The 19,009-nt window shown below is 41.5% G+C and overlaps 1 protein-coding gene across 1 annotated transcript in view; it reads right to left on the bottom strand.

Annotated features, from left to right (window-relative positions):
* Window positions 1–493: 493 nt before the first annotated feature.
* Window positions 494–19,009, bottom strand: part of LOC126419721 (homeobox protein Hox-D9-like) — a 161,960-nt gene continuing 143,444 nt past the window's right edge. Inside the window, exons 2-3 of the mRNA XM_050086901.1 lie at window positions 16,132–16,468; window positions 494–634 (exon numbers count right to left, since the gene is read on the bottom strand). Coding sequence (XP_049942858.1) covers window positions 494–634; window positions 16,132–16,468 — 478 coding nt within the window. The remainder of the gene's footprint in view (window positions 635–16,131; window positions 16,469–19,009) is intronic.

The following is a 19,009-nucleotide window of genomic DNA, read 5'->3' as shown; positions in this document are numbered from 1 at the left end:
ATGGAGAGTTCGCTCTTTTGAACGAGACGTTCTTCACGCACATGTATTAAACAACACAACAGGTATGATTTCTTTTTGATACACCCTCTATTTTATAGCCCATGTTCTTTTGCTTTGTTTTCATCCATACTACCTCATCCCAAAATATGGAGGCAGCAGAAGAAATGTTTCACAGTATGGAAGATGAACGAGTGCTCACAGCTCTTAATGCGTTCATTTTAGAGCCCATCTTTATTACACACTTTTCTCCTGTTTTGGTGCAAGGAACCTGTCCTCATCGTCTGCAAAGAGAATTTAGTTAAGCCATGTATAAATAAGCCTGTTATGAATTCAATGTTGGCGCGGGAATAATATTAATTTGCAGTTCTGTTTTACCTTTTAGATTGAATACTTCAGTGAAATTCAGAAGAGGAGCTTAATAATAATCCGTAATTTAGACTAGAGAAGAAACATCCATCGGACTGTGTATGTAATGAATGAGAAGGTGTCCAGGTCATTTTGCCCAGTATACCACACACGCCACCAGCCGCTGGTTGACTGGAGATGGAGGGATGAGTACGTTCTGGTTGATTCGACCAGCTTGGGCTGGGTCAGTAGCTAAATTGGTGTCACGCTGCATATCAGCTGCCGCCATCTGACGCCAGCGCGCGTACATCGTGACACGCGATAAAGCACCCCACCCACGCATCCACGCACACACACGTGCGCGCGCGCATTGACTTATCGATGTACGCTCTGCCGCGGGAATTATGCAAGTGGCAAACAATGCCGTTACATTACGAGTCTGTACTTTTCGTCAAAGCGGACATTGATGCACTGATACGAAGTCTTTCTGTAGGAAGTATTTCCAAGTACGGCTGGGATAATTATTTATAGCAGCACAAAATTTGTGACACATAAAGGAAACCGAACTGTTGTTACTAAGACAGATGACGCATTTAGGAACCTAAGTTTCTCTTTCGGGAGTCACTGCTGCTTAAAATATTGTAATTTAGGAGACTGGTATATTATTTTTGTATTAGAATAGTGAAGTAATAAGCATTAAAATTGAATACGATGAAACAAGGAATGCTTCCACACAGTTTTACGCAGTATTGAGCAAACACGATTTTAAAAGGAGATTGGCTGTCGCACGTTGTAAATGAACGAAGGATATTGAATAGAACTGCAATTTTGTCACATGATGACATGGTTGGAGACCGTGGCTGTTATTTGAAGATAAATGTTGATGGTGTTGAAACAGCAGGCTGGTTGCTGTCTCAACACCATCAACATTTGTCATCGAATAGTAGGATCCTCACCGCGCAGGCAGCATTTGTAGCACACGAAATTCATGTGTTGTATGGACTTTATATAGGAAAGAAGCTAAAAGGCTGGTATATTAACATTCATTTTATTATGATTTTCTTGTACTATTTGCTTATTTCAGCTCCATGGCCAATATCAAGCTATCTACATACATATGGAGTTATTAGTGAATGTATCTATTTGTAATTGGTAACAATTTTGTGTATATCTATCGTGGCGTTTGCTCCCATAACACATTAACGCTGTGGCTGTCTAATACCGTCCACTGCTTTGTATTGCAGGTGAAGCGCAGACGAAATTGTAAATATATAATGTCTCTGGAGTGGATTTTGTTTGCTGAGCCATATTCACTAAGACCTATTTAATAATTTTCTGAATCTGATAGCTGCAACTGAAGGCAAAGTCAACCATTTTAGATGGTCACATAACAGGCTTATCCATCTATGGAGTTGTGTGCGATAGTAATAAATACTTTGCTTATGTTCCCAGGCCTCACCTTTGCCTATAGATTTGTCTTATTCACTATCGTGTTCTATAGTTTCAATAAAATTGTTAACACAACTTTCATGTTTTAAGTCGGTGTATTCTTTAACAATTTTATCTAGATATTTGTGTGTGTTTCTACGTAGATTTCTATTGCTACAAAAATTTTCGTTATACGGCCCTTCTGGTGTTATGTGCAGAATTTGCATCGTATTTTCGATCTTCTTTACATCGCAGTTTGCTGTCTGCATGTGGTTGTAAGACTATGGATGGGTTTGTGTCACTTTTTCTGGCATCTTTTTTGAATCTCATTTTGAAATTTCTGCACGTTTTGCCTATGACGTTGACATAGTTGTCATCTGAACCAATTAACGTACGAAAACTGTTAAATAGTTCTCAGAAAATATTACGCTGCTGATAAATTACGTATCTATGATTTCGTCTGCTCTACACCTGCAATAATCAGTAGCACAACGTACTAGACAGCGACAGCGCTAAAGATGAGGTAAGTACTGCGACAGATCGTGTACAAGATTGTTATTAGTTACAAATCGGCACCCATAAACACTAACAACTCTAAAGGTTAGCAGAAGCCAAAATAATCTTATAGCACCAGGAAATAACGTCATAATAAAAACCGTTTGAATACAGCTGCGTTTTGACTAACTAGACGTATAATGTCCCTATGAGACATCTATGACGCTGAAAGCCCACAGAAATTCAAAATGTTGCACACAATTTAGCCTGAATTTTTCTCAGAAGAGAGTAACGTTTGATATAATGAAGACGTTACGTGGTTGTTTTAAGTTCGAATAACAGACGACATGTTTCTTTACTTTCTGAAGGCTTTCCCCCACCAAATTTTGCATTCACCCACTCGCTAGGCGACTTCGCTACTTGGCCAATATTTCAGATTTATTTTCATGAAAGTTTTAGGTGGTTTTACTTTAAAATAGTATGAATTAATTGCCTTAACTTGTTTCAAGAAATATCCTGCAAAGAAAAGAATAATTTCTATGGCCCCTGACTCTATGTGCATACGCTTTCATAAAGAATATTCCATTCTTTTCAGATACGATTTTTCTATATTTCTTTCACTTCCCTTTGATCGGACTGTGTGAGGGCTGTGAAAGATGTCAGTACCGAATTAACACCTTCTACAACATTCCAGTTATGACATGGGGAAAATAATCTTCTTAGTTAAGAATGAACTCTTAATGCTCTCAAATAATAACCGTGCGCTATGAAGAAGAACATCCAAAACTTTCCAGCTTTTGTTTCTTTTCTTATTTTTCATCCTATTGTCCAGGATTCCTGCAACCAGCCAATTCCAACTATATAGGAAAGACTAAATAACTCGGTAGACGACCGTGTAAAAAGTATAAGTTAAAAAGAAAAGACAGTGTTTCCGTTTGTAGCCTGTATTAAGTAACTACGGCATTCAGGACGCCTGTAATACCGTATCATTAATCTTTTAAATGACTTTATACTCGACCTAAGGTTGAAATTGCAGTAGTAGCCATTGTAGTAGGTGGTATGGTCGATGGCGAAATCAAGTCATTTAAGGGGAACCGGAATGATACATCTCCTCCATGTTAATTTTAGCAAATAGAAGGAACATTTTTTTCTAAAGCCATTAAACATATTGCTCTGAAATTTGGACTACATGTTCAGTGAATGTCCATTCTTTCATCAGTTAGGCGTATTGTTGAAATGGTGTTGTGTCCTTGGTTGGAAACCTAAACGTTTCAGCACATCACATTTTGATGTTTCCTTCATTGGATGTAGCCTCTGCATCATACACTCCAAAATGCAATGTTTTTATCTGTAAATCACTCTTTTGGGAATCCTAATCCAAATTCAATTATTTACACTATCATTTGGATTTTGTGTTTTCCCATGTAAACACTTTTCCAATAAATCTCTGAATATGGGCTTATTTGCATCAATTACAGCATTTGGCTAAGTTTTTATGGGCATATTCCTTTCCTAATTGGTACTTACACCATGAGTCATCATCTGTGGGACACAGTGCATGTTGTGGGTGCTCATTTGTTGATGCAGTAAGAAAAAAAAATAATTCCCATACTGCTCTCCATATACGCTCCATGTTTCTTGCATTTTGCCTATTTGCACACCCATAATACCTCTGCATTCTATCAATTGCTTCATCTGTCCATCTTCCTCCAAGGGTCTTACCATCACTAAGCTTCTGAGATACTAATGTCTGCTTTAGTTTGCGCAAGGTAGTCCCCATGCGCTTCTGTACATGTCCAATGCACTCCTGTTTTTTAATGTGAATATCATTGCCATAAGGTTTGAGTTCCTCTACAGCTTTATATTTCCCAGAATTACCATCTCCTAGATAGTTAGTGTATCGTACGTTATACCACTCCTGTGATCTGGGAAAATTGCTTTCACTCCCTCTACTTCCATCGCTCCCATCGTGCCGCGAAAATTTGCTTCACATCTTTCACTATGTTTGTCCTTGGTATTACCCTTACTTCTACAATGTTTTGAGAGAGTAGCAACATCAATTACTTTGCAACTGTCTCCACTGGTAGCTGCTACAACTCCATTTAGAGATTTATGACCTCTACGTTGCCATGATCCATCTAAAGCAACAGTTAAATCTCTGCAATTCCCATTACCTGTCACAGCTTCTACAACCGCTATCTTCATTATTGCTTGAGCAACATCTACAGCAGAAGATCCCACCAATTCATTGTAAAATACAAACTTGGTTGGTGGTTTTGGCAAGTTCATAATTCCACATAATATTGCCCCTGCAGCACTGCCCTTGTCAATGCAACGCAAGCCATATACTAGCCTAACACATATATCATACACCTTCTTTCCACTATTACTACTACGAGGAGTCATGTAGGAATTAGAAAACGCATCTTCTGCAGCACATTTGTTACACTTCAATAACATTTTACATGCCAAACCAATGTGTGAAGTTATTTTCAATTCCAATCCTCTTTCTTTGCAAACTTGGCATAATACACTATGTTTCAAAATATTAGAGAACAAGGAAATGTTAATTATTTCATTCACATCATTACTGTCACTTTCATAGTTTTCAAATTTTTCTGTTCTGTCACAAAGTTTCTTACTGGAAGAAGTTCTGGCACATTCATTTGGAGTAGTCGGTGAAGCAGACTGAGCAGCATCTCCCTTCGAAACAACCAAAGATTTCTTCTTCCACTCATTGGCCTTTTATTAAACACTCGATTGCTGAAACGGGGCATATTGATATCCATAAACCAAGTACGTAAAACAGTTACGAGTAAAATTCGTCAAATACGCATAATTGAACAGCTAAACAACACAAAGCAAACTCCACAAGTCAACACACACGGTATAGCGTTTATGTTTACCGATATGAACAGTCACTTGTCACAGAGATAAAGCCATACAACGTTGGAAAACAAACCACTGTCTAATTCCGCAAAGATACACTGCTTGCAGCCAGCGAGTGGCGCCGTCAGAGGTGACACACCAATTCGTATAACCGTTTACACGGCGCGTCAACTTTGCAGCGATAAAAAACATACTTAGAATTCACTTCGAAGGGTGAAACTTGATTTGCTTTATTCAGAAAACTGCAAATAATTTTATAATGAAAAAACCAAAAACCGTTAATTTTGTTATTTTCATCGTTCCGTCTCCCCTTAAAGAATACTACTAGACGGTTACCACACCACATACACAATTGTGTAATTTCAATAAGATTTGTAGTCTTCCAGCTTATTATTCTTTTCTTCAATTTTTTTCCTTTCTCCATTCAGAACACTGATGCAATTCCCCATTCTCGTGTAACCTGTGACAGCCTCTTTATCTCTGCATAACCACCGCAAGCTACATCCATTTGAACCTGATTACTTTGTTCAAGACTTGATTTCCCTCTACAAACGTTATCCCTCACACTTCCTTTCACTAATAAATTGACTAATAAACTGACGATCCTTTGATGTTATAGAAGGTGCCTCATCAACCAATCCCTTCTTTTAGTCAACTTCTGACACATTCTTCTTTTTCCCATTTCGATACAGTACCTGCTCATTAGTTCCATGAACTGCCCTTGTACTTGTCAGAATTTTTCTGTAGCACCATATTTGAAAGTTTTCTATTAACTGTTAATTTCTTGTCTGAATATTGTTCATCTTCCACGTTTTATTTCGGAACAAGGCTACACTTCCTACAAATATCTTCGTAAAAGACTTCGCAGCACTTAAATTTGTATTCAATGACAACAAATTTCTCTATTTCAGCAACACTTTTCTTGCTATTGGCAGTCTCCAAAAGAAATCGTTGTTTCACTAAGTTAACCGTTTTCCTGTCATTATAAGGCCGACTAGCTCCTGCAGTGTTCGAACTGTTGTTGCTGTCAATGGATTCGTACTTTATACAGGGAGTTTCTCAGTCACTCTCACAGGTTAGTAGGGGATGTAGTAGGGACTTAGTAAGTAAAGTTCATAACGAACCCACATCCGAAAACATACCGTCTGATTGTAAAACAATCCTGAAGGTCGGATCACTCTGAAATCTCCCACTTCATGGTACGCAAAAAGCGCATTGAATGAGTCGTGCGTGCGTGTTCTATGGGAGTCCATGATGTGGTCAGCGTCCAGCATTCGTCGCCTGCCTCTGTTCTGCTACACGGAGAACGTCCTCTTCAGACACGTAGCACCACAGACAACACTCCTAGTATAACTGCGAACGTGACAGTTTCTCGCTGCCGTTGCTTCAGTCTGACGAAAATGGTGTGTGACGTCATGACCACAGCATGCACTGAAGAGGCTCCCTCTTCTCTGTTTGTGTGCGAGCCGCAAAGCGGGAGATTTGGAAGTGATCCGATCTCCAGCCTTATTTTACACCAAAACGATACAGTTCAGAACTATGGTTCCTAAACAAAAATGTATCTAGTTAATACCCTCTCCAGCTCATTGTGGAACAGCCTGTGTAGTCATAGGAAATCCTATAGACAAATTCGGAGAGCGTGTATCATTCTCAGATTAGAAATTTTCCAAATGTACGAGGAGCGTTACATAAGTAATGCAACACATTTTTCTCGGCCACTTCGGGTTGAAAAAAAAAATGTGGAATTCGTTGTGGGACATCGTGGAATAATCCCGCTTTAGCCCCTAAACTTTCATAACGTTCTGACCGATGGCTATACTTAGCTTTCAAAATGGAGTCCGTGACAGAGATGCTTTCGAAACAGAGAGCTGTAATTCAGTTTCCTTTGACGAGAAATCAGGGCATTGCAGGTATTCACAGGCGGAGAGTTGGTATTCAACAAAAGCACGATGTGTGTCGCTGACTTTGGCGTCTGCCATCATCGCAACAAAGTCGCGCAGACCTACCGGTCGCCCGCGTGCCAACCGCCCGCACACAGCTGTGACTGTTGCCGTGTTGCAACGTGCGGACACTCTCATTCGAGTTGATCGCCGGGTCACAGCGTAACACCACGCTGCAGAACAGGACGTCTGTGGTGGTAGTGCTGGAGGGCTGACACGCTCGTCCACCAGCTGGAGTACACTGTTCCTCCCCATCCACCCTACAGCCCGGAACTCTTACCCTGCGGTTTCCATCTGTTTGGCCTAGGGCTGGGGAAAACCGACCAGCTAATACCGATACCGGTATTTTAGTTCAGAATAACCGGTATTTTTCGGTATTTGTTTATTCTCGGTAATAAAAGGCGTTATTTTTCTTTTGGCTGGTAACTGGGTAAAAAGAAACCGAAACATGATTTACTCATGGCAGCAGTCGTATAATTTGTGGTTTTTAAATAAATGTTTTTTTCTTTTAATAAGGAATTGTTATTCACAGAATTTTTACTGGCTGGAAGTATGTGTTGTTACAGAAAATGGGAAAAGCGATCAGTGATATTTTAATAATAGCGCCGACAGAAACGAGCAGCAAAACACGTGTCACAAGAATTGGTACAGCATTGCCCAGACAATAGTGTACATGTTACCATGTGGCACGCCCTACTGGATGGCACGTGTGTACGTGCAGTGAGCGAGACTTGTTCCAACTGGCGTATACGGTAGTTTCTCGCCCTTGTCATGGAGCGATAGTAATACTACAGAAGGCACCATCCCTAGTCTGGAAGGTTTTTACGAAGTGCAGTGTTAATCAAGTATCCTGCCCCATTAAAATATTGAGAACGGGAGGAGTCACAACAAACTTGCGACGTCATAATCGTAGAGAACTTAAAACTTAACAATTCATAGCTTACAATAAAAATACAAAGTATCTGGTCTGTTTCCCGTGTATGCGTTATATGCCTTTATCTGTTTGTAGCTTTTGAAACGGACGAATTAACGTGGAAAACAGTTCTGCATCCACAGTTTTCACTTTTAGCGCTAACTATACGTAATGCCCAGCTAGTAAGATGATTCTAGATTACAACCTTACTTTTGAGCAGAATTTCAAAAAAATCAGAATCAGTAGGAGAATAATAGCGTTTTTTTTTTTGTAGTATTCAATCACGTAACACATTTCTAGAAAACCAGCGGACGGTGGATTTGCGTATTTAATTTAAATATTTTGATTCTATGTGTCTTGAAACTGAAAGAGTCAAAATGACTGTCTTTATTCGACCTCTACGTTTAATACATAGCATAATAATAATAAAAGCAGAAAGTAGCCTATTTCTCAAACGGGTTATTTTCACCGGTTGTTACACACAGGTTAAACTGGCGTTGAAAAAAGAACAATTATCCAACCGAAAACTGGCTGTTTTACTGATAACTGCCATCCCTAGTTTGGCCGATTGAAGGACACTGCGCGGGAAGCAGTATGTGGATGATGGGGAGATTACTGATGCAGCAAGACGTTGGTCTGACGTCCACCAATAGAGCGGTAGCAGGCGGACATACGGGCCCTCCCAGTAGGGTGGCGTTAGGCCTTCGCAGTAAACAAAGATTATGTTGAAAAATTGGGTTTTGTAGTGAAAAGCGTGGCGAATAATGTGATGTGTTGAAAAAAATGCATTGCAGTACTTTGTGAACAGCCCCCGTACCTCTTGTGTGTCACCATGCGTTCAGTTTGATACTGTTTTCGACTTGACAGTCGAGGATACGTGGACGCAGTGCGAATGAAGGAAATGTCGATCTTCAGCTTGTCAGCAGAACATCTCATCATGAGTAGAATGCCGGTGAAATCAGATCATCTGAGCGGCGCGGGGTAGCCGCCCGGTCTGGGCGCCTTGTCACGGTCCGTGAGGCTTTCCTCGTCGGAGGTTCGAGTCCTCCCCCGGGCATGGGTGTGTGTGTGTGTGTTGCCCACAGCATAAGTTACTTTAAGTTACATTAAGTAGTGTGTAGGCTTAGGGAGCGATGACCTCAGCAGTTTGGTCCCATAAGGTCTTACAACAAATTTCCAAATTTTCAGATCATCACAAATTGCTTGCGCCTCCACAGAACTCAAGCAGGCTTACACAAACATCAGTTTGTTTATCAGAACATATCGAGCGCGGAAGACGATGTGCTGGAGTAGGCAGCCTTTATGTTTGTGATACCAAAATAATAAAACAGGAAATGTGGTCTGGATTAAAGACTGACTAGAGAAATGAAAATACTACTCCCATAATAACTACTCGCAGTAGACACGTCACGCAATCTGTTTCACAGTATTGTTCGTTTTCTCCTTTTCTGCACGCAATTTTGTATTCATCGACTCGTCCTACATCCTTTCTAGCAGTTTTAATTTAACAGGAGCAAATTAAAAGGAAATAAAAGTAATGGACGAATACTTGCTCAAGCCTTCCTACTCTAGGTACACAGGCTCAAGCATACACACATCTGAACGCTTGCACAAACATGCATAGTAAGGAGTCGGGCAAGCAGCAAGCTGCTAGTAAAACCGTGATGTTTGCCCAAATTTATACTAAATGTCCAGACTTAACTTCATCCGATTTTCATCTTCTCCAAAACTTGAAGAACACCTTAGAGGACTTCACGTTCATAATGAAGACTCAGTGTAGGCAGGGACGAGGTTTTAGCTCCGTCAACAGTCAAATGTTCTAAAGTGACTGTTTCAACAAACAGGTTCTTGTTTGAAGAAATGTGTTCCTCGCCAGAGTGAAAAGGCCGATAAATAAATATGTAGACATGAAGAATAATGATGTACAACGTTAACACAGTGTTTCACTTTTTAAAAATCTTTAAAAAAATTTATATAAAACATTCGGTGAAATTACTTTTTAGTGTGCCCTTGTTTCTGAAGTGTGGCATGTTAAAAATATAAATCTGTTGCATCTCTTTCAGTAACGGTCTTATTTAAATTATCACGGTTCCATATGAAGCTAAATGGCCCAATCAGGGACGAAGGAGGACACTGCCGGATGTTGTGTAAAGGAAGAGATAAAATAGATGCTAGAGCGTAAAATAAATTTTGGTAAAGGAATTAGAGAAAGCTCCTATTTGATTTAATCGAAAATTCGTATAATAGTTCCTGTTTACCGAAAGAACTATCCTTCAAAATTGAGCTTGGCACAATTATGAGATTAATCAAAATAATATTTTCATCTTCGAGATGTGTTCCGTCTACGCAACTGAATAAAAGTCTATTTATTTTTATAATACACGTGTTTCTCTTCCTTTTATTTGCGATGGGTCCTCAGTGGCCTGTAATATATGTTTATTGTATAGAAGTTGAACGTGTACATCCGCTGTCCAAAAGGTTCCGAGACTGATTTTATTCCTGGCGCACAAGCGATGCTCAGTGACTACGACGGGAGCTTGTTGGCTGGAAGTCCTCTTCTGGACAGTTCGGGAATTCGCCCACCTTATGCAAGCCATTTTTATTTGACAATATTTCGGCACTTGCACGTCGATGATGACAAAATGATGATGACGGTTACAGAAGTGTGTCTGACCAACGTGTGAAGGAAGCATTAAGCAGTGGACGCTCGGTCGTAGTGTGACAACGATGTTACGCCACGTATCGCAATAGAGACACGTCTTTAAATCAATTGCCCAAGATATTTTCCACAATGTTTTGAAGAAGAGGAATGTGTGTGCAAATTTTGTCCAGCACAGCTTCAGTCCCGACGCCTGCTGCGACTCTTACTGAAATAGAAACAGTGGCTAGTTCTCTTGTGGAGAACTCATCAAAGGTGACGAGACTTTGTGATATCAGTACCAACCTATCACAAAACGAGAAAGTGCAGAGAATCACATGAAGGGTCAACCCTTTGACAACGTAACCGACATTCAAGCCAAAGTGGGGCATGTGTTGAACAACATCCCAAAGACAAAGTTTTCTGACAATTTCACGTGGTTGTATGACCCGTGCGATCTGCTAAAGTTAGGTGATCAGCTAAAATCACCATTTTAACTTTTCTGTTACTTATTAATAAAGCAGCGAAACGTTTTGGAACGACGTTAGATTTCTAGATACAGAAATGAATTGCAGTTTTTCGATTTCGCCTTATTATTTCGTAGGAAACACATTTTTGTGGAGCACCTTGCTTAAAGTTAAATTGCTGTTTGATTCCACTTACGAATTTTCGGGATCTTGTTACCACGCTACGTGTGGACCTGTCACTGCACCTCTTTTTCCCTGCCTACATCATGTGTTTGAAACACATCTCTGCTAAACGCTTTCCTTACGATGCGTTTTCTTAACTATTCCAGAACACCACGAGGCAGTAAGATCTCAAAACCTTACGAAACTAGCGCATGAAGATGGTATTCCTTACGTAACCATAAGAGAACGGTCAAAAAATTGTAATATAGTAATTCATTGGGAACCACATTAGTTACGTGCATACGTCAAACATATACTAGTATTACAGACCACTAATGATGCAATGGAAATAAAAAAAGCGAGGCGCATACAGTATGGCATAAAAATGAACAGCTTTGTGTTTAGGTGCAAAGACGGATCGCATCTCCAAGAAGAGATTAATAAGAATAAAACTGGAGCAACTAGGGAAATACAAAACACATGAAAATTCCAGTAATATTCCTGTATTTTTCTTGCCAGCTAGCATAGACGTCTGCAAGGGCGTTCCAATTGACTTCACACTTATTACAAAATATTTGCCGGCCTGGGTGGCAGAGCGGTTCTAGGCGCTAAAGTCTGGAGCCGTGCGACCACTACGGTCGCAGGTTCGAATCCTGCCTCGGGCATGGATGTGTGTGTTGTCCTTAGGTTAGTTAGGTTTAAGTAGTTCTAAGTTCTAGGCGCTTGATGATCTCTACAGTTAAGTCCCATAGTGCTCAGAGCCATTACAAAATATTTGTCCAACGATTGTGTACGATCCTACTAAATCGCACCACTCTTTAAGTGTAGTTCTGTTTCACCACTTCGAATGATAGTAACTTGGCATATTCTCATGCTTATTTTGGTTGCTGTCGAACAAGGTTTTCTGTATCGCAACGATACATGAAAAAATTTTAGTTGTGAATTTATAGTAGAATAATATAGATTAACTCGTAAGAAGGACATAATTCCAGGTCTTTGAATGAAAATGGTGGCGTTCATATTCGTAACAATAACATTACAATATACAGGGTGTTACAAAAAGGTACGGCCAAATTTACAGGAAACATTCCTCACACACAAAGAAAGAAAATACGTTATGTGGACATGTGTCCGGAAACACTTACTTTCCATGTTACAGCTCATTTTAATACTTCTCTTCAAATCACATTAATCATGGAATGGAAACACACAGCAACAGAACGTACCAGCGTGACTTCAAATACTTTGTTACAGGAAATGTTGAAAAAGTCCTCCGTTAGCGAGGATACATGCATCCACCCTCCGTCGCATGGAATCCCTGATGCGCTGATGCAGCCCTGGAGAATGGCGTATTGTATCACAGCCGTCCACAATACGAGCACGAAGAGTCTCTACATTTGGTACCGGGGTTGCGTAGACAAGAGCTTTCATATGCCCTCATAAATGAAAGTCAAGAGGGTTGAGGTCAGGAGAGCGTGAAGGCCATGGAATTGGTCCGCCTCTACCAATCCATCGGTCACCGAATCTGTTGTTGCGAAGCGTACGAACACTTCGACTGAAATGTGCAAGAGCTCCATCGTGCATGAACCACATGTTGTGTCGTACTTGTAAAGGCACATGTTCTAGCAGCAAAGGTAGAGTATCCCGTATGAAATCATGATAACGTGCTCCATTCAGCGTAGGTGGAAGAACATGGGGCCCAATCAAGACATCACCAACAATGCCTGCCCAAACGTTCACAGAAAATCTGTGTTGATGACGTGATTGCCAAATTGCGTGCGGATTCTCGTCAGCCCACACATGCTGATTGTGAAAATTTACAATTTGATCACGTTGGAATGAAGCCTCATCTGTAAAGAGAACATTTGCACTGAAATGAGGATTGACACATTGTTGGATGAACCATTCGCAGAAGTGTACCCGTGGAGGCCAATCAGCTGCTGATAGTGTCTGCACACGCTGTACATGGTACGGAAACAACTGGTTCTCCCGTAGCACTCACCATACAGTGACGTGGTCAATGTTACTTCTCTGACGCTGACATTAGGGTTATCGTCAACTGCACGAAGAATTGCCTCGTCCATAGCATGTGTCCTCGTCGTTCTAGGTCTTCCCCAGTCGCGAGTCGTAGGCTAGAATGTTCCGTGCTCCCTAAAACGCCGATCAATTGCTTCGAACGTCTTCCTGTTGGGACACCTTCGTTCTGGAAATCTGTCTCGATACAAACCCACCACGCCACGGCTATTGCCCCGTGCAAATCCATACATCAAATGGGCATCTGCCAACTCCGCATTTGTAAACATTGCACTGACTGCAAAACCACGTTCGTGATGAACACTAACCTGTTGATGCTACGTACTGATGTGCTTGATGCTAGTAATGTAGAGCAATGAGTCGCATGTCAACACAAGCACCGAAGGCGACATTACCTTCTTTCAATTGGGCCAACTGGTGGTGAATCGAGGAAGTACAGTACATACTGACGAAACTAAAATAAGCTCTAACATGGAAATTAAGCGTTTCCGGACACATGCCCACATAACATCTTTTCTTTATTTGTGTGTGAGGAATGTTTCCTGAAAGTTTGGCCGTACCTTTTTGTAACACCCTGTATACTGTGTATTTACTAAAAAAGTACTTTTACTAATGATATCGAAATAATGTATAAAAATCTGTTGGTGTATATTTGTCAATCGTTTGACATACAATAAGTTTTGCGTAAATTTTGCTATCGAATCATTATAAACTGTGAAACTCGCCGATTCAGTAATAAAACAAGCTGAAATTTTCCTATGTTGGCACCTCTTGGTACATTTTTGCGAACACTGTGCCCTCTGATTTCTACGACGGCTGTTCGGAAAGTAAGAAACGATAGGGTACGAAATGGAAACCACAGCGAAAATCAAAACTGTTTTATGTGCTACAGTTAGCTACAACTTCCAGCTACTTATCTCCATAGCCGCCATCCGACTTAGACGTTAGTCGTAGCATTGTACCAACTTTCCAATACCCTCGTTATAGAAGGCAGCGGGCAGTGTTTTCTGCCAAATCTCTGCGCTGGTCTACAGCTCGTTGTCTGTGCCAAAATGTTGTCATCATTGCCAGCGGTTCATGTGAGCAGAGATGAAACTCAGAGGCAGACGATTACGGGCTGTATTGTGGTTAATCAAACATTTCCAACTGAAAACGATGCAGGGGCATCTTCATTGCCCCTGCAGAATGCTGCTGAGAATTATTGTCTCGAACAAGAAAACGCACTACAGTTATGTAATGTTGGCTGCGTAGCTTTAGGCGAAATTTCTCAACAGGCCCTCGTACTTGGCGGGAGACACTACTGTTCTAGGTATCTTTATGTGCTCCCTGTGTGCTCAGAACTAAAAAGAACGACGTAACGCGATCGATGGGCATACTAAAGACACTGCCCAACATACCTGTGCGAAATTTGATCAGATTTTCACTGTGGTTTCCATTTCGCGACCAGTCGTTCTTTACTTTCCGAATAACCCTGGTATATGTTTCATTATTCTAGAGCGGTGAAAGAAGAAGACAAACAGAACTGTGTCTGACTTGACAATTTAATGATACCATTTTTCATTTCAGATATTGACTGAAAGCAATAGGTGTAGTCCTCTGCGTTACGTTCAGTAACAAAGAGAAGAATTACACATCTTAAAGAACGTAGTGAATCCCCCTTTCATTTTTCGTAGTTACGGTGCAACATTTGTACATAAAATGCATCAAAATAAGCTTCGGAGACTTGCTCAGTATCTAATACACATTTTCTGTATTTATATTGCAGTTTTATTGTTTCATTACGCAAAGCGCATTGTATATGGCACGGAGGTAAATACCGGGTGATCAAAAAGTCACTATAAATTTGAAAACTTAATAAACCACGGAATAATGTAGATAGAGGTAAAAATTGACACACATGCTTGGAATGACATGGGGTTTCATTAGAACAAAAAAAAAAAAAAAAAAAGTTCACAAAACATCCGACAGATGAGCGTCGTTTGGTGGTGATCGTGTGCTCAGCCGCCACTTTCGTCATGATTGGCCTCCCAGGTCCCCAGACCTCAATCCGTGCGATTATTGGCTTTGGGGCTACCTGAAGTCGCAAGTGTATCGTGATCCACAGACATCTCTAGGGCTGCTGAAAGACATCATCCGACGCCAATGTCTCACCATAACTCCGGACATGCTTTACAGTGCTGTTCACAACATTATTCCTCGACTACAGCTATTGTTGAGAAATGATGGTGGACATATTCAGCATTTCCTGTAAAGAACATCATCTTTACTTTGTCTTACTTTGTTATGCTAATTATTGCTATTCTGATCAGATGAAGCGCCAAGTGTCGGACATTTTTTGAACTTTTGTATTTGTTTGGTTCTAATAAAACCCCATGTCATTCCAAGCATGTGTGTCAATTTGTACCTCTCTATCTACATTATTCCGTGATTTATTCAGTTTTCATATTTATACTGACTTTTTGTTCGCCCGGTATTAAGCCACGCTACACACAGTATGTTGTTATAACATACCTGGGATTAACATTCTTCTCGTGTATGACTCAGACCAGTCTGTCGGTGCAACGAAGATTTAAGAAGTAGATGGGGGTCAAATATATGACATAGGTCGAACAGTTTTTCCACTAAACGTGTACTTATCACGCGTATAATTTTCGTTACAGAACATCCATTATTTTGCTTTTCGCTAGTAGAACGACAGGGATTGAATCGCGCATGTACTCGAGCCACGAGTCTCTCGCTGGTCCGCTCCAGAGGAGCTGCCGAGGTTGCGAGTAACGAGGGCGTGATTTGGACGCGCGTGCTGAGCGCCTGTGTACTTACGAGACGGCCGCCTCGAGCTGACGTCAGCAGCGGGTGGCGCCCGGGCCCCGGGTCGGCTGCTGAGCAGCGGCAGGTAGACGCAGACGCAGACGCGACACTCGCGGGAAGACGCGGCACGCAGCGCTCGCTACACGTGGCGGCGGCAGCGCGGTCGGAGCGCGACTGAGGCGCCCGTGGCTGGCCCGGCCGGCCGCCGCCGCCGCCGCCGCCGCCGCCGCCGCCGCCGCCTCCACCTAGCGCGAGCAACAGGTACCGCGCAGCGCCGCGACGCCCGCACAGCCGAGGCGCAAACACGGCAGGGCCGGCCCAGCCAGCGTATGCTGCAGCTGGAGGCTGCCTGCGAATACGCAGCACAGTTCAGGCTGACATGTAACTGCAGGGCAGGCAATTTTTCATTACCTTAGTAGTCGATACCAGACTTCACTGAAGCGCTCGATACTAATTTACATACGATTTATCCGATACAGGCGTCACACATACTCCGTCTAGTCACATTAATATGTCCGTCTGTCAAAAGCTTGAATAACCAGCTTTTGCAATGTGGACGTTCTAACAACCCTACCACAACAATGGTCAGCATTTAATAACTATTGTGGTGTTGCTCACGCTGGTAAATACTGATTTTCGGGCAACAACAGTCATATTATGTGGCAGGTGTTATCAGAGTCATTTCATGTAATAATCAAAAAACTAGGCACTCATCTTTTTGTGTTTCCCACGCTGGTCTCGTAAAATCATGGCTCAATCGTTGAAAATGTAGGTGGTTATGATTCCAAGCTCGGATGCAAAGAGGCCTAGGTTTTATCCTGCTATATTCAAAAGTTATGTAGATGCGCTTCACAAACCATTCTTGGAAATTACACTTTTGCTGGACAATGGTGATGTAAAAAAATAATCAGAACTCCGAAATTTACTTACACTTCCTTTTAATTGCTTTTATTGCAATATCACGCGACACACTAAACATCACTTCACAATACAAAACATACTTGAAAACATCTTCCTCACATTTTATAAGCCAATTACAAAATGCATCTTTCCAACATGACGTCCAAACTTGACCTTTTCAAGGTCCGACTCTCTAACAACTCAACAACTAACTAGCAAAATCGCTTACGCGCCCAAAAATCAGAGTTACAAGTACGTCAAAGATCATAGTGACGAAAGAATACACATAAGAATAATATCATTGCAATATAAACATATCGATGTATCAAAAGTGAAATCAAATCTGAATGTGGTCTCAGAAATATGTCAACTACTTCACAGAAATACAGTAGAATATTGCTGGTATAGAGGTTCAGATGAGGTGCCGTAATGCTTGCGTAATTGAAGTACCATTACAACGTGCAGAAAGGATTCTGGAACGTACAGACAGGGATATAGAGCCATGCCGACTCCATTTCCGTGGCGAGCTGCACTCTGTTATGCGAGCTAAAACATTCCAAAGATGTTCGGGCTCACATGAGGTTCCTCTTCGTCGAAATGTCTTCGCTCAAATTCGTCTAGGTGTTGAACCGCATGAGTCGCATTACAGCCCTAAAATAGACAGTCGGATGGTGTGGCCGAGCTGTTCTAGGCGCTTCAGTCTGCAACCGCCAGACCGCTACGGTCGCCGGTTCGAATCCTGCCTCGGGTATGGTTGTGTGTGATGTTCTTACTTAGGTTTAAGTAGTTCTAAGTTATAGGGGACTGATGACCTAAGATGTTAAGTCCCATTGTGCTCAGAGCCATTCGAACCTAGACACTTGTGACCCTTTCCTTAAATTGTGCGGCTGATGGCAAGTTTGCGAATTTGTATGAAACTAAGTTAAGGTAACATATAGTAACAGTAATAATAATATCGAGAACTAAATTAGTGACCCATAAATGATGTAGCCAAAGCTGCGATTTGGTTACAATAATGTTTATTCACAAAGAAAACTAATAGCTAAAGTAGTCGTATTCTTAGTAGGCTGTTTAGGTTTTTTTATTGGTAACGCCACGTAGTGCTCTGTATGAAAATCGCTGGCTGTGCTGTGTGCAGTCAGTGTCTGGTTTGCATTGTTGAAATAGTCGCTTTTGTAGTGTTGGACAGTTGGCTGTTAACAGCGCGTAGCGTTGCGCAGTTGGAGGTGAGCCGCCAGCAGTGGTGGATGTGGGGAGAGAAATGGCGGAATTTTGAGAGCGGATGATCTAGACAGAGACAGTAAATTTGTAAGACTGGATGTCATGAACTGATATATATAATACGACTTTTGAACACTATTCAGGTAAATACATTGTTTGTTCTCTATCAAAATCTTTCATTTGCTAACTATCCCTATCAGTAGTGAGTGCCTTCCGTAGTTTGAATCTTTTATTTATCTGGCAGTATTGGCGCTCGCTGTATTGTAGTAGCTTGAGTAACGAAGATTTTTGTGAGGGAAGTGATTTGTGAAAGGTATAGGTTAATGTTAGTCAGGGCCATTCTTTTGTACGGATTATTAAAAGTCAGATAGCGTTGCGCTAAAAATACTGTGTGTCACTTTAGTATTGATCAGAATAGGTAAAGAGCGAAATGTCTGAGTACGTTCAGTTCTGCTCAGCTGTTTGAAAATCAAATAACGTAGGGGCTTACCGGCACAGGTCCGCCCCGGTAGCTGAGTGGTCAGCGTGACAGACTGTCAATCCTAAGGGCCCGGGTTCGATTCCTGGCTGGGTTGAAAATTTTCTCCGCTCAGGGACTGGGTGTTGTGTTGTCCTAATCATCATCATTTCATCCCCATCGACGCGCAGGTCGCCGAAGTGGCGTCAAATCGAAAGACCTGCACCAGGCGAACGGTCTAGCCGACGGGAGGCCCTAGCCACACGACATTTCCATTTACCGGCACAGTAATTCATTAATTTTTCTAAGGGG

Source organism: Schistocerca serialis, chromosome 9 (genome assembly GCF_023864345.2).
Source record: "Schistocerca serialis cubense isolate TAMUIC-IGC-003099 chromosome 9, iqSchSeri2.2, whole genome shotgun sequence".
Lineage (NCBI taxonomy): Eukaryota > Metazoa > Arthropoda > Insecta > Orthoptera > Acrididae > Schistocerca > Schistocerca serialis.
This window is presented reverse-complemented; position numbering and strand designations above follow the sequence as displayed.